Source organism: Physella acuta, unplaced genomic scaffold (assembly GCF_028476545.2).
Source record: "Physella acuta isolate Inbredline_101_S28 unplaced genomic scaffold, ASM2847654v3 ptg000015l, whole genome shotgun sequence".
NCBI lineage: Eukaryota > Metazoa > Mollusca > Gastropoda > Physidae > Physella > Physella acuta.
In genome coordinates, this window is record NW_026731535.1 from 351,022 (window position 1) to 370,426 (window position 19,405).

General features: G+C 33.9%; 2 protein-coding genes across 3 annotated transcripts; one reads left to right on the plus strand and one right to left on the minus strand.

The window, feature by feature from the left end:
- The first annotated feature begins 11 nt into the window (after positions 1–11).
- On the plus strand, positions 12–5,162 carry LOC131936617 (THUMP domain-containing protein 2). 2 transcript variants are annotated; one of them, XM_059293691.1, is made up of 11 exons: positions 12–92; positions 1,542–1,660; positions 1,973–2,108; positions 2,531–3,087; positions 3,199–3,276; positions 3,664–3,716; positions 3,900–3,987; positions 4,090–4,161; positions 4,253–4,367; positions 4,686–4,806; positions 4,936–5,162. In XM_059293691.1, exons 2-11 carry the CDS (start codon positions 1,559–1,561, stop codon positions 5,159–5,161), a joined length of 1,548 nt encoding a protein of 515 aa, XP_059149674.1. In that variant the 5' UTR covers positions 12–92; positions 1,542–1,558; the 3' UTR covers position 5,162. The 2 variants fall into 2 exon arrangements, with proteins under 2 accessions (XP_059149674.1, XP_059149665.1); XM_059293682.1 differs by lacking the exon at positions 12–92 and adding an exon at positions 153–165 and having other exon boundaries at positions 4,238–4,367.
- Positions 5,163–5,211: 49 nt separating this feature from the next.
- LOC131936651 (L-2-hydroxyglutarate dehydrogenase, mitochondrial) lies at positions 5,212–13,853 on the minus strand. The gene is made up of 9 exons (XM_059293697.1): positions 13,704–13,853; positions 12,758–12,888; positions 12,117–12,268; positions 11,809–11,940; positions 11,134–11,337; positions 10,583–10,750; positions 9,931–10,088; positions 7,167–7,298; positions 5,212–6,824 (listed from the first exon to the last, which is right to left on the minus strand). The coding sequence occupies exons 1-9, from the start codon at positions 13,841–13,843 to the stop codon at positions 6,629–6,631; spliced, it is 1,413 nt and encodes a 470-aa protein (XP_059149680.1). The 5' UTR covers positions 13,844–13,853; the 3' UTR covers positions 5,212–6,628.
- Positions 13,854–19,405: the final 5,552 nt, after the last annotated feature.

The following is a 19,405-nucleotide window of genomic DNA, read 5'->3' on the forward strand; positions in this document are numbered from 1 at the left end:
TTGTGGATTCGTAGTCATAAAATAAAATTCTTATTCTAGCTTAACCTACCAATATATAAAAATTAGGATATTCATTTAGTTTTAGCCGAGAAGTAAAAGTCTAAAAGACCTATGGATCTAGAATTCTAGACTAGATTAGATCTAGATCTAGTCTAGATCTAGAGGGTGTATAAGCCTATACAATTTAAAAATCAATATAAACCATTAGATCAAAATTTTTTTTATTAAGTATCTAGATCTAGATCTAGATAGATTCTTTTTTTCTAGTAGATCTAGCTAAATCTAGATCTAGATTTTAGGCCTAAATCAGTAAATCCTATTATTTTAGTCTTTTATTTCTCTATTGAATCTATTCAATCTATTGTTCTATTATGCCATTATTCTATTTGCTTATTTTAATAGTTACTAGAATCTACATCTAGTTAAAGTCTAGTAATACTAACATTCTACAGATAATCCATGAATAATAATGATATACTCAGACTGAGATTATTCATATTGGCCTAATTAATAAAATGTGAATGTTAATGGCCTATGCTCATTAGTAATACTAACATTCTACAGATAGGGCCTAATCCATGAATAATAATGATATACTCAGACTGAGATTATTCATATTGGCCTAATTAATAAAATGTGAATGTTAATGGCCTATGCCCAGCCTGTTCCTAGTCGCTATTCTGTTGTTTTTTTTTTGCATTGTGCCTTAACAATCCTAGAGAAGGATTAAGCAATGTGCAATGCTATCTGGGCTCATATACTAGGGGCAGATAATTTAGTTTTTAAACAAATTGAAACTAAGGGGAGGTAAAAAGTTCTGCTTGATCTTTTCATTGTCATCTGTAAACTGTCATCACGGACAGCTGCTTTCACTGGGGTTGGGGGGGGGGGGGGGGGGGGTGGAAAGGGAGATAGTGTTGTATTCACAAATTATGAATTACTGAAAAGTAGAAAATAAAACAACTAAATAGCGGAGAATGCTACTCAGCAGGGGGTCGTCCATAAATGATGTCACACTTTTTTGGACAATTTTTACCCCCACCCCCTCCCCCTTCATCACACATTGTCACAAATGCCCCTGACCCCCCTCTATAATGACGTCATACCTCAGCCTACAACCCCCCCCCCCCCTCAAAATGGCAGTTGAATTTTTCTTAAAATACGATATTTTTCCAAAAACCTTGTCTGAACTCTGTCAACATATATTTTAATCAATTCCTATTACAATTTATTAAAACAGCATTCTAAAGCACAAAATAACGGCTAAAATTCCTTTTCTAACATTGCTTTTTTATAATGCAAAAGTGTGACGTCACAACCTCTTAACCCCCCCTCCCCTTCATCACACACCGTCACAAAATTACGGACTCCCTACAAGTGTGACGTCATTTATGGACGACCCACAGGTCGGCTCGTATTACAGACTACTACATCTAGCCAGAACTGTGTATATACTGTAAGACTATATTTTTCTATCCAATTATAATTATTCAAGATTTTGGAGGCCTATATTATCTGCATTTTATTTTAATCTCTTTTAGGTCTAAAAGTTAAAAATATGGAAAGGCTGGAGAATTTTGTAAGGATATACATCACTGCAGGTAGAGGAACAGAGGCCTTTGCTGAAATGGAAATTCAAAAGAAAACAGCTTGTACCCAAGTAATTGAGTTAATGCTCATGTTGTGGTGTGAGCTGTAAGGGAATGACTGGAAGTACGTGTGGGAAAAATAACATGTAAATGTTTGTAATAAGACGCTAGATGTTGCGACACCGGTGTGCTATTGTGGATAAACGGATAAAAAATATTAAACTTAAATTGTTGCTGTTGACTCCACTCCTGTAATGATCTGAGAACCCATCATCCCATTAAGTATAAAACCTCTGTTTCAAATAGTTTTGTCCACAATTAATACTGTTTAGTAGAAGCAGCACAATATTTCACATTTTGAATATCTTTTTGTTTTGTTTTAGACACATCGACGAGATGGCAAAGTGTTTGTTCGGATCCCATACAAGAAATTAGATTTAGAAAAGATCTTATCCCTGAAGTCCATTGAAAGAGCTTTCATAGCCATTACAGACTACGACAATTCTAATTTTATCCAAAGTAAGAAACGTAAAAAAAAATTTTTTAATACAATTTTCATTTGTTTAAGGAAATATTTCATTTGTATACAAAATAATAAAATGTAATAATATGGAAACATTTTATGTGGCTTAGGATTTGAAGTTTTTATTACATTTAGCACTTTGTAAAAGTAACAATTGTGTAGCCTACTGTCCTGCACAGGAGGCCTAGTACAGCATCTTTAATGTTAATGTTTTATTTTTTATGAATTATGTTGCATGATTTTTCAGGGGAGAATACTTTTTTATACTTTAAAAGTCCGATAAAAAATGTTAGGAATCACTCCTCTTTAAAAATGTAGGCCTAACTCAATAACAGTAATTGAAACATTTACATTTTTTTTAGTAAGTAAAATCATTTGTCATTTTCTTTTGGATTAGTTTTAAATCTTTTTTTTCCAGATAAAAAAGTGTTCCTGGACAAATTAATGAGTGAGTTTTCAAGGCCAGACAATTTTTCTGCTATTCATTTGGCTTTAAACCAGCTACAAGCCCTTCATGTTCCAAACAGTTTGTTTGCAGTTGACAGTTTTCATTCAAACAAAGCACAGTTAGATAAAAATGAGGGAAATCTTCTAGAGAGAAAAGGTCATTTGCATTCAGATAAACAGATCTGTTCAGAACAGAATGTATCAAATATGGAAAGTAATAGCGTGAAGGAACCACCAAATAAAAAAGTATGTTTAGAAAATGATGTAATACAACAATCCGGTGAATGTTCAGACAGTGGGTTGGACATTCAAACAAGAGCTGAAAAAATGATACAGTCAAATCCAACATTTTCTAAAAACCTGGTCACAGAAGTCAACACCGGAGCAGAAAATAAGAACTCTTCAGCATGCAGTGAGAAGCTGGTTACTAACCCAGTACCACATAGTTCTGATGACAAGCCAGGTTTCTTAACATTTCGTGTTTGTGTTAAATGTTCTGGGAAAGTCAGCAGATGGTTAAATACACAGGTAAACATGTTTATTTGCTTCTATTTACAAGCTGTAAAACTATTTTTTTTTAATAGGGATGAATGAAAATTTATGATTTTAAAAATAAAACAGTTATGCCATTTATTTCAGAAACTTTCTAAAGACATAGGGTGGCGAGTGGCAAGAGTGACTGGATGGAGGGTTAATCTCAGACACCCTGATATTGAGGTTTCTTTTACTTTTAGACAACCATAAACCATATTGCGGTTTCTCATATTTCATTTTAGCTGCTGTCTTTTTAATATTAAAATAATTTTTTTTGTAAACTTTTTTTTTTTATCCTTACACTTACATTGGTTTAAATTTAAACAAGCTCTATTGGCTCATTGTTAAAAGAATAAAAGAAAAACTGAATCATTTTGTAGATTAAGACTCTTATTAACTGTTGTTTGTTTTTAATTATTGGAGGTTTGATTATTATTTATGGAATTAACTTGTCAATGCTCCAGTTAAGTTAAATGATTTTATAAACAGGCTTGTGGTAATTTCAATAGTATCCCTGATTTAATTAGAATAAAGGATTTATGTACTTAATGGAAACATTTCTGTTTTTAGGTTAGTGTGCATATAAGTGATGGTTATGTTACAGCAGGTATCCCCATGTCCAGGTAAATCTAGTCATAAGCATTAGTTCATTTGTATATTGTAATGGTCAGCTAGCTTAAAGCAAGTGAATAATTTTTTTATTCAGCTTTACTGACATGTTTTATCTTGAACTCTGTTGTTTAAAAAAATTAACAACTATGTTAACTTAAATGATGCAAGATGTCACATTACATTACATCAAATAGATACCCATTGTCTAAAAGAGATTATATTGTGGCTTCAGGACTGAGAGCACCAGTAGCATGGATCATGTATCATCTGGCTCATGTACAGGTAAAAATCCTCTGCCATGTTTTGTTTCGTATTTTTCTTTCAAAAAAAATGTTTTGTATAATCATTTATTTATCTGAGCTAAAACATTTGCTTTTACCCTAGCTTGGTGATATAGTACTAGATCCTATGTGTGGAAGAGCAACCATTTTATTAGAATCTGGCTTAGAATTCCAGGTGAGTTTGGTATTTGTTGTGGAAAAAAAAACAGCTGTATTTTGATATTTGACTTATTTGGATTATAATGTTGAACTATTTTTACACTAAGGAAGCAAGCTACATAGGAGGTGATACTGATCTATCTCAGCTTCAAGTGGCCACTCAGAATTTACACTTGTGTAAAAAGGAACATAATATCTCCATATTGATGGCTGACAGTCTAAGTAAGCTTTTATAAAGTATGGTACACATTTTTAAGATGCTTAGAATATATCAAGTACACTGAGTAAGCTTTGAAAAGATTTTTTCTAGTAATTTGTTTGAAAAAAATGTTTCTGACATAGATCTTTTATTACAAAAGATAAAGAGTTTCTGAAAATTTACTTTAACAACTAAGCATGCAATAAAATACTGTTTTATAATTTAAGATAGTGATAGCTTGTTCGAAATTTTAGAAATTCTGATCAATGTTGAGTATTAAAAAACTTTGATATCTACATAATACATTGTCAAGTTGTAATGTTTAACACTGCATGTTTCAGCAATGCCTTTCAGAGATAATTGCATAGACATTGTCATCTGTGATGCACCTTTTAACCTAAAGTATTTGTTGACAATTAACACAGAATCTTTCTACATGCAGTTTCTTGGAGAAGTTTGCAGGTAATCTTGAAATATAATTTTGACTATTTGTTTTCTATTCTGGGATAAATAAGCCTTTTTAAAAAAGTTAAGAATTACAGAAGATGGATTAAGGCACGGATTTTACATTTTAAAAAATTTCTTATTTAGGGTATTGAGACAAGGAGGAAGGTGTGTGCTTTTAGTAAGTCGAGACATAAAAAAAATGTTGCTACTGAAGTTACCACTCTCTGAGAAGTTTAACCAAGATAATTTAGAAGCCATTGACCAAGCTCAAGAAGTTAACCATCAGTTGTTGCCTTTGACTGTACTGTCTACTCACGATGTTAAACTTGGAGAGACCGAAGCCTGTATTGTTGTATTCAATAAAATTTAAATTTACACACACCTTATTTTTTTTTTACACCGGTAATTTATGCTTCACAAACAAAACCAGCTGTGTGTTAGATGACTTTTATTCCCCTCTGTTTAATTGCAATAAATAAAAAAATTTATCAAATAGCCAAAATAATTTTAAATTTGAATACATTTTTCCCCATCCATTTAGCAACTCACTGCTGATCATACAAATAAAAAAAGTGAATAAATTAAGTTAAATTTGTAAACCAGGCAGTGCATTAAAAAAAATAGATCAGCTGTAGCCTACACAAATTTATATAACTAATAAATATGCGGCAGTAAGTATAACTCATATAAGTAGTCTAACTTAGAAAAGTATTTGAGCAAAAACTCATCTTTGAAAAGATGATTTGTAAGAAATTTACCAACACAACCAAGTCGCCATATTTCAACTCCTCAACATTTAAAATCAGTAACACCATGAGTAATGTTCTATTACTGAATTACAGCTTGTGAAATAAAATGACACAATCCCAGTGGAGGGAAGTTGTCAGATCTAAACTACCACTCGGAGTTTTCATACAAACAAGTGGGAGAGGACTTGCAAGTTCTATGTAAGTCTACGTCCATACATAAATTAAGCAAACTAAGTGCAAGTCCAATCTAGATCTATAGTCTTTTAAGTTCACATGAAGAAAAACTGGGTTCATCACATATAATAAAAACCAAATTCATTAAAAATATAAGAATAAGAAAACCTGTTTAGTATTACAAAATGGTGCAAAACTTTGAAATAACTTACAAGATAACAGATATTATGCTGGATAACAATTGCATACAGTAAATTGATATATAACAGCCTTTTGAAAGCAATAAAAATAACATTGTTATTGTGAAAACAAAATAGACATACATATAACAAAGTCAGTTGTTGGATCAATAGAAAATGTTTCTATCATATCAAACATAAATGGCAAAGCTATAAAATGTTGCATCCAAAGCCAAGTGAACAGCCCATACATTAAATAAAATACACAGCAAAAAATTTTAAAAAGATAATAAACCCATTAAAACTAAGGTGCTCAAAGTAATATCTTCTTGAAGATTATTTAAATTTTTAAAAAGATGGAGCTTCATCTATATATATATTATAAAAAGTGAACAAATTTAAAAAATATATACTATAAAATGATAGCATTGTTTTCTTTATTTGTTGAAACTTTAGTATGTTAATGAGCAATAAAAAAAATCCTAAATAAATTTCTTATTTTTACAATTAATTAGAATGCTATCTAGTGCCTATACATTTACAACCCAAAACAATTTTTTCATATAAATTTTATAAAACAACAGCAGTATGGTAAATATATATAATTCTGTTAAAGTAATACCCTGAAAGACTTCTCTTTTAAATCCAAATGCTTTACAGTTTAATACTGCTGCAAACCCTGTTATCCACCATCTTTAAGGCTTAAACTGCTGCAGATCCTGTTAGCCCCCATCTTTACAGTTTAAACTGCTCCTCCACTCTGTCTGCCACCATCTCTGCTATGGCCAGCGAGGATGTTGCAGCCGGGGATGGAGCATTCCTGACATGTAAAACTCGACTGCCCAAGTCACCTGATCCGCTGTCAAACACAAAGTCATCCACCAACTTGCCGTCACGGTCCAATGCCTGGGCTCTCACGCCAGCTGGTCCCCTGTATAGAATAAATCAGCTATTTTTCTATTTATAGACTTGGGATTTTCCTTATTAATGCCTGGTTTAAAAATAACCTAAATTATTTTTAAATTGACACTCATAAAAACCTATGTAAAAGAAGTGTGAAAAATTCTAGTTTATAGTTATGAGCAACTATTTAATGCATCAAACCTACATTTTTACCTAACAAAAAATGAATTCCTTACATTTTATGTGAGACAACCTAAATAATTATTTACCAATAAGCTCTACCAGAACATATAAATACCAACCTCTGGTACCCAGAACTACTTGTTGTATTTTAGTGAATAATAACATCTAATTCAGTTTCAATACACACCTACTAACATCTTGTGGTCTAAGTGAAGGTACAAACTTCTGTAATTGTTTCACTTGAGCTCTGATATAGATACCCTTGTACATTTCTTGAATACCATAACTTAAATGTTTCATTGCCAACTTTCTAAGCCCTCTGAAAATGAATTCATATAAAACTCATAAACTAAGACTTATCTCAGAAATGTTTCAGAAAATGATAGACTTAACCTAAACAATTTAAAAAACTCAGAATATAAAGAGCAAAGGTTAATATTCCTAAAAGTAGAGGTGGATAGAGTGAGCAAGTGGCCTGGAAAAATAAATAAAGCAGCCATAAAATAGACTTCAATTGTCTAATATTACGCACCAATTCCGCTGCAAAGTCCCCCCACTGCCTAAAATTTGAAACTTAGCTCAATTAAATGATGTTATTTTTAAAAATAGAATTCACACAAAAACAATTATTTCACAATCTTAAACAAATTTATGGTCATCAGGTGATAAGTACTGTTGGGAGGTATAGAGCATGATTAAAAGTGGGCATATCACTGACCACACTGATCCTTTATATGGGACGGCATGGTCGGGTGATAGAGCTACAACTGCCTACACAAAAGTTGCTATCTCCATCCAGACCTGAGTCTGAAGGCCACCCCATAACCCATACAGCTCTGAAGCAGGGATGTGACCAGACCAGGAAAAAAAATTAGGAAATTTTTTTCGGATAATAACTCAATATGCTTTATCTACTTTTTATCGCGGTTACGCAGCTTCATACTGTTACTGTACTAATAAATTGTTTTATGAAGTTAATATTCTAAATACAAGAAGTTAATGTTACTCTAAAATAACATTGAAAGTCTTGTCTAATTGCAATTTAATGTTTACCTAATAAACAACTTTTTAAAAATTACAATGTACCAAAAGTAGCTATTAAGTTTTATTTTACCATTAAGCTAATTTAAACTGTAGGCCTACTAATCTGGTGTAGATTCTAGATGTACTCCTGTTTTCAATTTTAAATAGGGGGCCTAATACCCTATATTCTTTTAAAGATTGGATTGGTAAAAATATTTGTTTGTCTTTAACTGTAAAGAGCCTAGATTAAGATTAGTTACAATTTGAAAGTTTTAGGTTCATGTGATGGAAAAATGACTGGACCAGGTTAGCTAAAATTAGAAAGGGTCTGACGTGTGAACGAAAGTAAATCATTTTGATAGCCAAGCCACATCGATATTTATGTTTTTTTGGAATAGCTGTAAATTGTTAGGGGTCATCCACATTTTTTTGACGATATTTACCTCCCCTCTGTCCTACAAAATCCAGACCCCCCCTATAATGACATCACACCTCAGCCCCCCCCCCCCCCCCCCTTCGAATTGAATTTGAATTTTTTTTAAAACATCGATTTTTTTCTAAAATATTGACTGAGGTCGACCAACATAGGGTATCTTATTCAATTTCTATGTTTTACAACAGTTTTCTAAAACTCGTAATAGCGGCTAAAATGCAGTTCTTTCTAACATTACTTTTTTTAATGCAAAAATATGACGTTACACTATCTTACGAGTGTGACGTTATTTATGGAAGACCTCTGAACGTATTTTTTCTTCCACAAACAAGACACGATCGTAGTCACGTTGAGTTTAGTATTTTTTTTTTTAAATCTGTAGGCCTACGAAGCATACGTATTGCAGGAACAGCTATTTGAAATTGACTGTGACGTCATTTTTTTCCCCCACAAGCAGTACCGAACACGTACTTGGGGTCAAGGTGAGGTCACAAGAGCCACCGTTAGTACGAGGTGGGGAGGGTTAGTCTAGTCCTCATAGTCAATTTTAGCAAGGATTTCCATATTAAATTGAGATTGCGAAATAAAATAGAATCAGAGAGTAACTCTAGATTTAGGCGGGTTAAAATACCGATAGGTAAATTAGGCGATATCGATAGCTAGATTACCAGGCTTAAGAGATGTAAGTTTCATTTGAATAACTGCATTATTTTAGATTACCTTTTCCCGTGTTTTTGATAAATAGTTAACTAAAAATATCAGCGGAAAATTTGGACTAAAAAATTGTGCTTTGAAAAATTCGTAAGTCTGCCGAAATTCCGAATCTTAATCTACATTTAATCTTGATCAAGCACCGTCATACCTAGCGCAATCGACCAATCGAAAAGAAATGTGCATATTCGAGTGTCCGTTTGACCTAAGTACAGTAGTTGTCGATTTAAATTTAAATACGAATAAGTGGAATGAGCATGTCGGCCCTTTCCGTAGAAGACATTTCCGTTTTTTTTTTCCTAATTTTTAAAACTTCGTAAAAAATCAACAAAAATTGAAAGTCGACGGAAAAATTCGGCGAAAATAAAATCAGCGGAGGAAAAAAAACGCAACTGAAACGGAAAAATCGGATTTCCGCTAAAATTCGGAAAAGTCACATCCCTGCTGAAGGGTACCTCAAATTAGGGAAAGTACAGATGCCTTGGCATACTGTTGACTTCACAATCTCTTCATATAGCGAGGTTATGGAACAGGAAACATACAATCTTCATCTTCTCAGTGAATAGTTAGGCTTGAAAGGGGGTGGGGGCTTTACTTTTTATTTTCACTATTCTTTCAACCACCAAGTACAAAGAGACACCTGAACTCTCGCTCATTCTGCTTCAATGACCATCAGATCTAAAAGGTGACTTACAATACTCATCTGTGAAATATTTTCTCCAAAAAACTTGTCTTTTCCTATAATTACAATCAGTATTTTAAAACTTCAAACAGCCAACCTTACCTAAAGCTGACAGCATCAGTAAAATCTGATAAGCTGAACTGTGTATATCCGTAACCTTCCCTTTTAAAAGCTAAAACTGCATTAGGTCCTAACCAGACACTGCCATCCATACGTGGTGTAAAGTGGACTCCTAAGAATGGGAAACGTGGATCTGGTACCTGTTCACAAACACAAAAGTTTCATGTTCTAAAACATATTTAACCGTTTCTCAATATCAGATTGTGTTATTGCGACTGAATTACTTTATAAACACGTATACTTAAAGCCTGTCTCAATATGTTACTTCTGAAACACTTATTTTCAGTGTTTCTTCCAGACTTTTTTCTCCGGGGGGGGGGGGGGGGGGGGTGGACACTGTTAAAAGTATATATTTTCTATATAAATTATACAAATTTAATTTCATTCGGGGGGGGGGGGGGGGGGGTAAGTCCGAAGAGATGCCTGGAAGAAACTCTGCTTATTTTATTTTCTGAACAAGAAATCTGTGAACTTAAAGTCTTGACATTGTGTATTATATTAAGAGAAAACACTGTTAATTTGATGTTATTAAATGCTCATTGATTTGTTATCTATTCCTTAAAATGGTGTCTACTATATTTTAAGGTTTAATTCTTAAATATTTTAGTTGTCAGGATATTTTACAATAGCTTACAGGATAAATATTTCCGTTGACCATGTTGCACTTTTCTGGAGCTAACAAGAGGTACTCTCCCCTGAAAGGCACAATTCTAGGCTCCGGATTGCACCCGGACTTCTCCGCCAGTCTGTCTGAATGCAAGCCCCCACAGGTCACGACATAGCGACAGGTCACCACTGGTTTCTAGGAAATAAAAATGTTGTAATATGGAAGAAATAGTATTTTTACACTCGCTTCCATCCCTTTACAGGCTTAAATAAGAACAATTTAGAACATGTAATATGGTAGTATGATTAAGTGGCAGAGCACATTACTGCTAACACAAAATTTTTGAGTTTGATTCATGGGCTAGAGTCAGTAAGACATCTCTTAAGTCAATCCAGCTTTGAGGAGTACGTGATAAAAGTTGGGTGGAAGTAAAGGAAACTAGGCATAGTGCTAACAACATGTACAAAGGTAATAAAAAAAGGTGAACATAACCTCATCTAAATAGTGAACATAATTTCAAAAGGGTACTAAAGCAGTTAATCCTAATCATCACCAACTGAACAGAGTAAAACCAATACCTGAGGGCCATTGCCGTGTATTTCCACACTGTGTGTCAGGCCTGTGCTGCTTCCCTCTTTACTCTCCTGTTTATTTAAAAACTTGGTCACCTCAAAGTTTTTATAGATTTTTCCACCACGTTTCTCAAACTCTTTTCCATAATACTTGGTCACAAGGCCCCAATCCACAATGCCAGTGTGAGGTGAATGAATAGCTTTGAGACCCTGCAGAAGCAATAGTGAAATATTTTGAAAAACATTAAAGCTTAATCTATTTTATAGGTGTTACTAATTAGTCATATTTGTATTTACATTTAATATCGGCAAAGTTAAAAAATTACATTAAATTAAATTTTTTTTCATAAAACCTGATGTGCTAATAGGTTTAAAGTATTGTAAAGTGTAATCAATTTTCATAATTTATAACATTCCATCCTGCATTGTAATTATTAATCCATATCTTCTTAAAATAAAAAATAAAGTTGTTTCATGAATTTTAATGAACTTGTAAATATCAATCCATGATATTTAAAGTTAAATAAATTGTTTTGTGACTTTAGAAGTTGAAGGACATTACTGTTTGTATAAAAATGTTTTGTGAATTTAGAAGTATTTTTAGGTTGCTAGTTATCAATCTATAAGTCCTTAAAAATAAAAAAGAAATTGTTTTTGTGAATGTAGAAACAATGTCTGTACCACACAGTTGGGTTCTATCTCCTTGATCTGCTCTGGTCCAATCATTTTAATATCCTTCACACCATTCTTCAGCCCTCTCTCCATTAGAACATCCAACCTGGGTAACTCACTAGGATCTGTGGCAACTATCAACTACAAGACATTGAAACAAACAATTTATTAGAAAAATATCAACTAGCTAAATATCTGCTAACCTTACTTACATTTTTTTAGACAATTTTGAATATTGATATTTTTATACATATTGAATTAATTAATAAAATGTGTAATTTGATAACTTCATTAAAGATTTGTTTGCATAATCTTACTTTGCCACATTTTTTGTAAGGAATTTGATGCTTATCACAATATTTATATGCCATTTCCATGCCTTTTACACATAACTTTGCTTTCAATGTTCCAGGGACATAGTAGATACCAGCGTGTATGACACCACTGTTATGGCCACTTTGATGAGCAGCTGAGAATGGAAATTGGAAAGTTAAAATTTTGAGAGTAAATTTAAGGTTCCAGTTATGAACAAAATAAAACCTTTTGGAAAATGTGATTATTAATAAAAAAAAATGCATACAAAACATTTTAATAACAATCTTTTATGTAGTAATACACTAAAAAGAAGAAAATTAATGATTTTCTTTAAATATATAATAGGGAACTATTATTCAAATAACTAAAAAGATAAATGTGTGTCACTAAATCATGTATTGAATACCTTTACAAGAATTTAAGTAGCGATCCATGATTTTTTTTCTTCAGTATTCAATTTTTTTAAATACAACAGAGTTGCATGACTAAAAACAATTGCGCACTAATTGAACATGAAATATTTCAATATAATAGAGCAGTAAATAGGCTATTACAGTGTTAAAATTGTTTTGTTTGTTTATGGCATGTAAAATAAAAGATACCAGGACAAATCTACTGCAGTAACTGTTCATCTAATACAAACCTAAATCATTTTCTTTTTCCAAAATGGCCAACTTGAGTTGTGGATGTCTAGCTGACAACTCTTGCGCTGTGGCTGTACCAACAATCCCACCTCCGACAATGACCAAATCATACTCATGTTGTTCATTCTTTCTGTTTGAAAAATATCTGATTGATTAGGCATACAGGTGTATAGGCTGGATAGCTTAGACCTACAGCTTTTCCCATTGTGCAGATTCCAGGCTCTAAGTATAATGGGACTGGACTATCTTATTAATAAAGATTAAGATTAATTAAGATTCTTGATCTGAGAATCTGAGCCAAAACTCCAAAGTTAAAAAAATTTAACTCTTGACTCTCTGGCTCTAACTCTAGAAAGTTCTTAATAAACTTAATTGCGGCTGTCTAGATCTAGAATCTAGACTCTATTTATTTTATACTTTATACTTAATACTAGGCCTAGGCCTATCTTAATTTAATTTTCTTATTCTATGTTTAATTTTTTACTTAAGTGTTAAGTCTTGTTGCTTTGCTTAGTCTGAAGAATAGTAGTATTAGCATTACTATTAGATCTAGATCTAGTAGATCTATTACTTTAATAAATTTAAACTTGTGGCCTAAAGCTAAAGTTAAATCAATTTTTTATTTTATTCTTTTATTTTTCATAATTAATTTAATTATTATTAATTTATTAGGCCTACTAATTAGGCAGGCCTAAATTATTTATTGGGGCTTTTAGAATCTTGATATCTTTTAACTACTTTAAGATTTTAAGTTAAACTTAGGGCCTAAAGTACCTAGATCTAGATATCTAGATCTAGAGATCTAGATCTTGAGTCAGTAACTCACTAACTGAGTTGGCCTGACCTAACTAAAGTCATAAAGAAGATCTTTGAATTTTGTAGATCAGCACTTCTTAAGTTCTCGAAGCAGGCCTATGTAAAATCTATCTCAAGACTATTTTTTACCGTGCATCTGTTGACATGCATCGTCCGTTGACAATATATAACATCTCATTTGAGGCATTCCTAAAATTAGAAATATTTAGATGCTTTTTACAGCGAATTGTGCTATAAACACTGCGAAAAATTTTACTTGATGCAGCCATGTTTTCAGTACAGAATGAAAAGCAATTTGGTTGTTATCTCCCTTGGATAGAGTTTAGCGATATTTTTTTGCCTACGATATCTTTTTGCCTAAGTAGCATAGGCCTAACTACAAAACACTAAGTGAACAAGGTCGTTCCACATTTAGAATATCAGGCTTTATGAACTTTATGTTAAAGCATGCAAAATTACATTATTGTGAATGTATAAGGTGGAGTTGTGGGAGTGGATAAGGCCACATTTTGTTGTTCTTAAGTTGTTTAACTTTAACAGGAGCAGATCGTTTTTAATTTAATTAATAATTACAGTAGCTTATTTTAGTTTAGGTAACGGCTAGGTTTAGTTAGGGTATGCATTTAGGCTTAGGGTTGAATTATGATCATGACAGCTTCACGTATGTTTTGGGTATGGCTTATCTTATCGATAAATATGCCTATTCAAGTAGTTCTATTCCTGATCTTGTAAATTTGCAGTTCGTTGTCGTTGCATATGAATGCCATTACGTGCTTTATTGTTACAAATGAGATGAGAAGTCTAACTAAATGCCAAAAACAGTGTAACATCATTTTTATATCCAGGACAATAAAGATAATTGTTGTAAACAACATACTGTAACAATCTGATCTTCTCTCGTCTTTTGTAACAAGATTAAAGGAAGGTAATAATCAGTTGTTTAAAAAAAGGTCAATAATTGAGTTGTCTCTCTTTGACTAATGCTAATTTCGTACACGTTGTCATGTATTATATAATTTGTAATCAATTAATTAAAAACAACGACGGAAAATTGTCAGGTTATTAAATATACATGTAGAAATGGTTTTCCTTCTACTGAAAATACGAAAAAAAATGTGCCTTTATTTTTTCTCTCTCAGAATAGTGAAGTATGATTTTAAAAAATCTGCATGAGGGACCAATTATCCACATTATAAATTACTATAAAAATATCAATTTCGTAAAGAAGAAATTAATTTAATTATATCATTAAAAAAAGGCAGTAGTTTCTAATAGCAGCGAGAAGTCAACGATAAAATCATAGGCACAGTGGGGAGCTTCTCTATATAACTACTTAGAAGCTTAATTTTCCGTGTATTGTTTAGGTTCCCAAACAGAAACTCCTTATTCTTGTTATAATGAGCATGATATAAAATGATTAAAACATTTATTGTAAAAAAAAGCAAAACATTGGAGTCTAAAATAAATATAGACCTATAAAGATTTTGTATGCAAATTTAAGAATTTTTTTCACTGCATACATTTTGCCGCTTAATTTATTCTAGCTAAGGGGTCATCCATAAATGACGTCACGCTTTATTTGACTATTTTTACTCCCCCCCCCCTCCCGTCACACATTATCACAAATAGCCAGACCCCCCTACAATCCACCTCAAAATTTGCAGTTGAATTTTTCTTGAAACATCGATATTTTTCCAAAATCTTGTCTGAACTATGTCACCATATAGTATTTAAATAATTTACTATTACAATTTATTAAAACAGTTTTCTAAAACGCGAAATAAAAGTTCGTTTTCTTTCATAGCTTTTTTATAATGCAAAAGTGTGACGTCACACCATCTGAACCCCCCCCCCCTCAGCCCCTCCTCATCACACACCGTCACAAAATTACGGACCCACCCCCTCCCCTTACGAGTGTTACGTCATTTTTGGACGACCCTTATTGAAATCTATCAACTAATTCGCTGTTCATGATAAAATGATTTTAGTTGTTTCTCATGGTGCCACATGTTTGGTGCATATTTTACGGTGTTACATGTCGGTCTCTGCTTATTTTATGGTGCTACATAGGGATCATCCATAAATGAAGTCACGCTTTTTTGGACGATTTTTACCTCCTCCCCTCCCCTCCGTCACAAAAAGCCAGACCCCCCCTGAAATGACGTCACAACCACCCCATGTTTTTCCAAAATCTTGTCTGAATTCTGTCAACATAGAATATTTTGATCAATTCCTATTATAATTTATTAAAACCGTTTTCTAAAACGCGAAATGACGGCTAAAACTCGTTTTCTAACAATGCTTTTTTATAATGCAAAAAAAGTGACGTCACACCATCTGAACACCCCCCCCCCTCCCCCTCATCACACACCGTCACAAAATTACGGACCCCCCCCCCTCCACCCTACGAGTGTGACGTCATTTATGGACGACCCCATATCGGCCTCTGGTGCTGATTTTATGGTTCTTCATATCGCGGCCTCTGGTGCTGATTTTATGGTTCTACATATCGGCCTCTATTTGGTACTAATTTCATCACCGCATTTATTGGCTGCTGAAAACACTCCTTACAGCATTGATCTGAGCAAATAGAGCGTATCTTGCATGTATGTGGAAGGTTTGTTTTATTTAACAAACAGGAACATGAAACTTGTCTCCGTGGAACCAAACAACACTTTTTATCTCATCTGCACCCAGTACACATAACTGGCTTAGTGCTGGATAGTTATCCAGTGCTGGATGTATATATCCAATCATGGCCCGCCTGGGAGCTAAATGAGGACAAGCCCGCTTCCGTCCAGCTTCCATTCTTATCGGCTGGATGGAAATAGTTCAGTGAACCGGAAGTGATTCTCAACGAGGGACTATAAATATTACATGTGTGTTGTCACTGATCTGATTATCACACGAATCATTATCCGTGACCTGATTATTTTTTATACTGGGTTAAAAAAACACAATTTTTTTTTATATTAGAAAAGAAACCCACTTGTATTTTTCTCTTAATAACGAGAGGTAATATTACACTGTCAAAATAATTTTATTTAATAAACACAAAACACAAACACAACACAAGCACAAAAGAAAACGCAAACACAGAAACAATGCAAACACAAAAGATACCGTTTTAAAATTACAGCCTTTAGGTTAGGTGAAGTAGTGTTCACCTGTTTCAGCTCTTCTTCTTCTTCGTTCTTAATTATTAGTGTTGAAGGGGATCGAGATTTATCTGCCAGTGGGTTTGAACTCGAATTTATCAACCATGAGCTTTTTGCCGACTCGACCACGCCTCCAACACAATTAAGCGTTACGTGTCAACTTGTTATGCGCCATATAGGCCATTGACTCCGATTTCAGCCTGCTTTTCTTTTTGGATTTGCTTCCATAGCCTTTGTCCAACCAAGAACAAACTACAAGGCAGCAGTTGTTTAATTTTGGAGTCGTCTCTCCTAGAAGAGTGGCTATCCCCAGCTAACGAGCCTCATCTGCCCGAGGGTTCGATCTCGAGACTTTTCGGTTTAGCAACCATGAGCTTTACCGACTCGACCACGCCGACCCCTACCTGTTTCAGCGACCACTGCATATTAAGGGATATTGTGGTCTGCACTATTCCCAACCGCCTTTAGTATCCCTAATGTGATTCAGGTACCCATTAGAGCTGGGTGGACTCAGGCACAGACCCGAGCCTGCGATCTAAACTCAAAACGTTCAAGTCCTAATTTTTTTTTTATCAGCGTCGATTACAACTGATCAGCGACGCACATACACAAACACACAAACATGAGTGGTTATTCGGTAGCTGCTGTAACTTCATGTGAAATGGTTGTCATTTTAGCGACAATGGAGGAGGGTGAACTACCACCAACATCTGTATGTTTATATTTTGATGCTGGGGTCGTTCACACATGACGCCACAGTCACACTTAGTTGATGCTAGTTGGTTCGGACGTTTGAAACAAATCGTTAAACGATGTGTGGCGATAATTGTTTGATGGAATTCATCTTAACCATTCGCACAGGCTAATTAAAGTTTTAGTATTAAAAAGTGACTAACAATGATTTGTGTAGTAGTACAAGGGGTCATCCATAAATGACGTCACGCTTTTTTGGGACTATTTTTACCTCCCCCCCTCCCCTCCGTCACACGTAGTCACAAAAAGCCGGAACCCCTACCCTCCCACTCATCACACACCGTCACAAAATTACGGACCCCCCTCCCCCCTACGAGTGTGACTTCATTTTAATTATTAATTTTATTTATTGGTTATATCCCATTCAGAGTTTCTTCCAGGCATCTCTTCGGGGGGGGGGGGGCTTAGCCCCCCCCCGAAAATTTTTTACCGTCCCCCCGAACGAAATGAAATTTATATATTTATATATAGAAAATATATACTTTTAACAGTGTCCGCCCCCCCCCCCCCCGAAGAAAGTCTACCGCCCCCCCCCCGAAAATTTCAAGTGCCCCCCCCCCCCCCCCCCGGAGAAAAAAGTCTGGAAGAAACACTGATCCCATTGAGACTAAGAAAGGGGAAACAATTCAATTGATATTTTTAGCACGGTAGTTTAAGAAATATGAAAAACTGTTAGAGAACCGTCATTAATAAGAGCTGGTTTAAAATATTTCGTTTTGAACACAACATGGCTGACCATCAAAACTCTAACAGATGTATTTTGTGGAGCGGGAAATTTTTTACAAAATGCCAACAAACACGAAGTTACCACAACGTCAAAAATCTAAATTTTCAATCACCACTCCTACATTCGACATGAAGCAAAACACGTTTCAATAGATTAAATTAAAAAAAACCACGAACCACGATGCTGAATGACGAATGTAGCATAAAATAAATAAGCGTAACGAGGCCCAGCAATGAATTACGAATGTTACATCCCCGTGCAGGTGTTGCTGTACCACTGTGATATAAAACGGGGAGGGAAAAAGTGGTTTACTGAGCATTAAACGTGGGTTGGAAGTTTGTTTTGCTTTTCTCATTGGTTGAACTCTACAGCTGTCAACACTGGGGAGGCTAAAAATAGACGCACACGTGACGGTGGCCCTGACTAGTTAGTGAACCCGTTAAAAAATACGGGTTTAAGATTTACATTGACGAAATATAAACTAAAGTACTGCAGGTTCTTAAAATGGCCAAAGATCGAATGAATTATTTGAATTAAGATTAACTTACTAATTTAATTAAACAGCGTTCAATAATATAGAATTATGTCAAAACATTTGGCGAATTTATTTTTCTATTTCAACTTGTCTGAATTCTCACACATTTTAAACATTTTGTTGTTAGTCTTTTATCTACAAGCACTAGCCAAAGCAATAACGTATTTGAATCAACCAATATGCGCAAAATTAAAATGTTATAAAAACGTACATGTACTTTTTACTTTCTCGTATATACGAAGTATAGAGAAAGTCTTGTAATCGTGCAAAAAAAAAAAATGTCGAGATTTTTACAAATCTCGACGTTTCACACCTCACCGATACGGAAAAGCATAATTTTGCAATCTTGTCCGTATGTCTGTGTGTCTGTCTGTGTGTCTGTGTGTCTGTCTGTCTGTCCGTGTGTAAACACGATAACTTGAGTACCGTTACAGCTAGGTTGATGAAATTTCATATATAAGTATTTAATCAAAATCGTAGATCCGTATCAACTTTTGAGCGATTTCCGATAACCGGAAGTGGTACTTTTCCTACTTTGAATTTTTCAAAAGCCTATAACTTGAGTACTATTTCAGATAGATAAATGAAATTTCATACGTAAGTAAAATATCTAATTCTCTACCTTCTATTAAATTTTGAGTCATTTCCGTTGACTGGA

What these genes read in the sequence shown, in the direction of transcription:
- LOC131936651 (XM_059293697.1), bottom strand. Translation starts at nt 13,843, where the DNA reads ATGGCTGCATCAAGTAAAATTTTTCGCAGTGTTTATAGCACAATTCGC. An exon ending in TACACGGCAATGGCCCTCAG is followed by an intron (nt 10,751 to 11,133) that starts GTATTGGTTTTA and finishes TTTATTTCCTAG; the next exon opens with AAACCAGTGGTGACCTGTCG. An exon ending in ACTGATGCTGTCAGCTTTAG is followed by an intron (nt 7,299 to 9,930) that starts GTAAGGTTGGCT and finishes ATTCATTTTCAG; the next exon opens with AGGGCTTAGAAAGTTGGCAA.
- LOC131936617 (XM_059293682.1), top strand. Translation starts at nt 1,559, where the DNA reads ATGGAAAGGCTGGAGAATTTTGTAAGGATATACATCACTGCAGGTAGA. An exon ending in ATCATCTGGCTCATGTACAG is followed by an intron (nt 3,988 to 4,089) that starts GTAAAAATCCTC and finishes CTTTTACCCTAG; the next exon opens with CTTGGTGATATAGTACTAGA. An exon ending in ATTGATGGCTGACAGTCTAA is followed by an intron (nt 4,368 to 4,685) that starts GTAAGCTTTTAT and finishes TGCATGTTTCAG; the next exon opens with CAATGCCTTTCAGAGATAAT.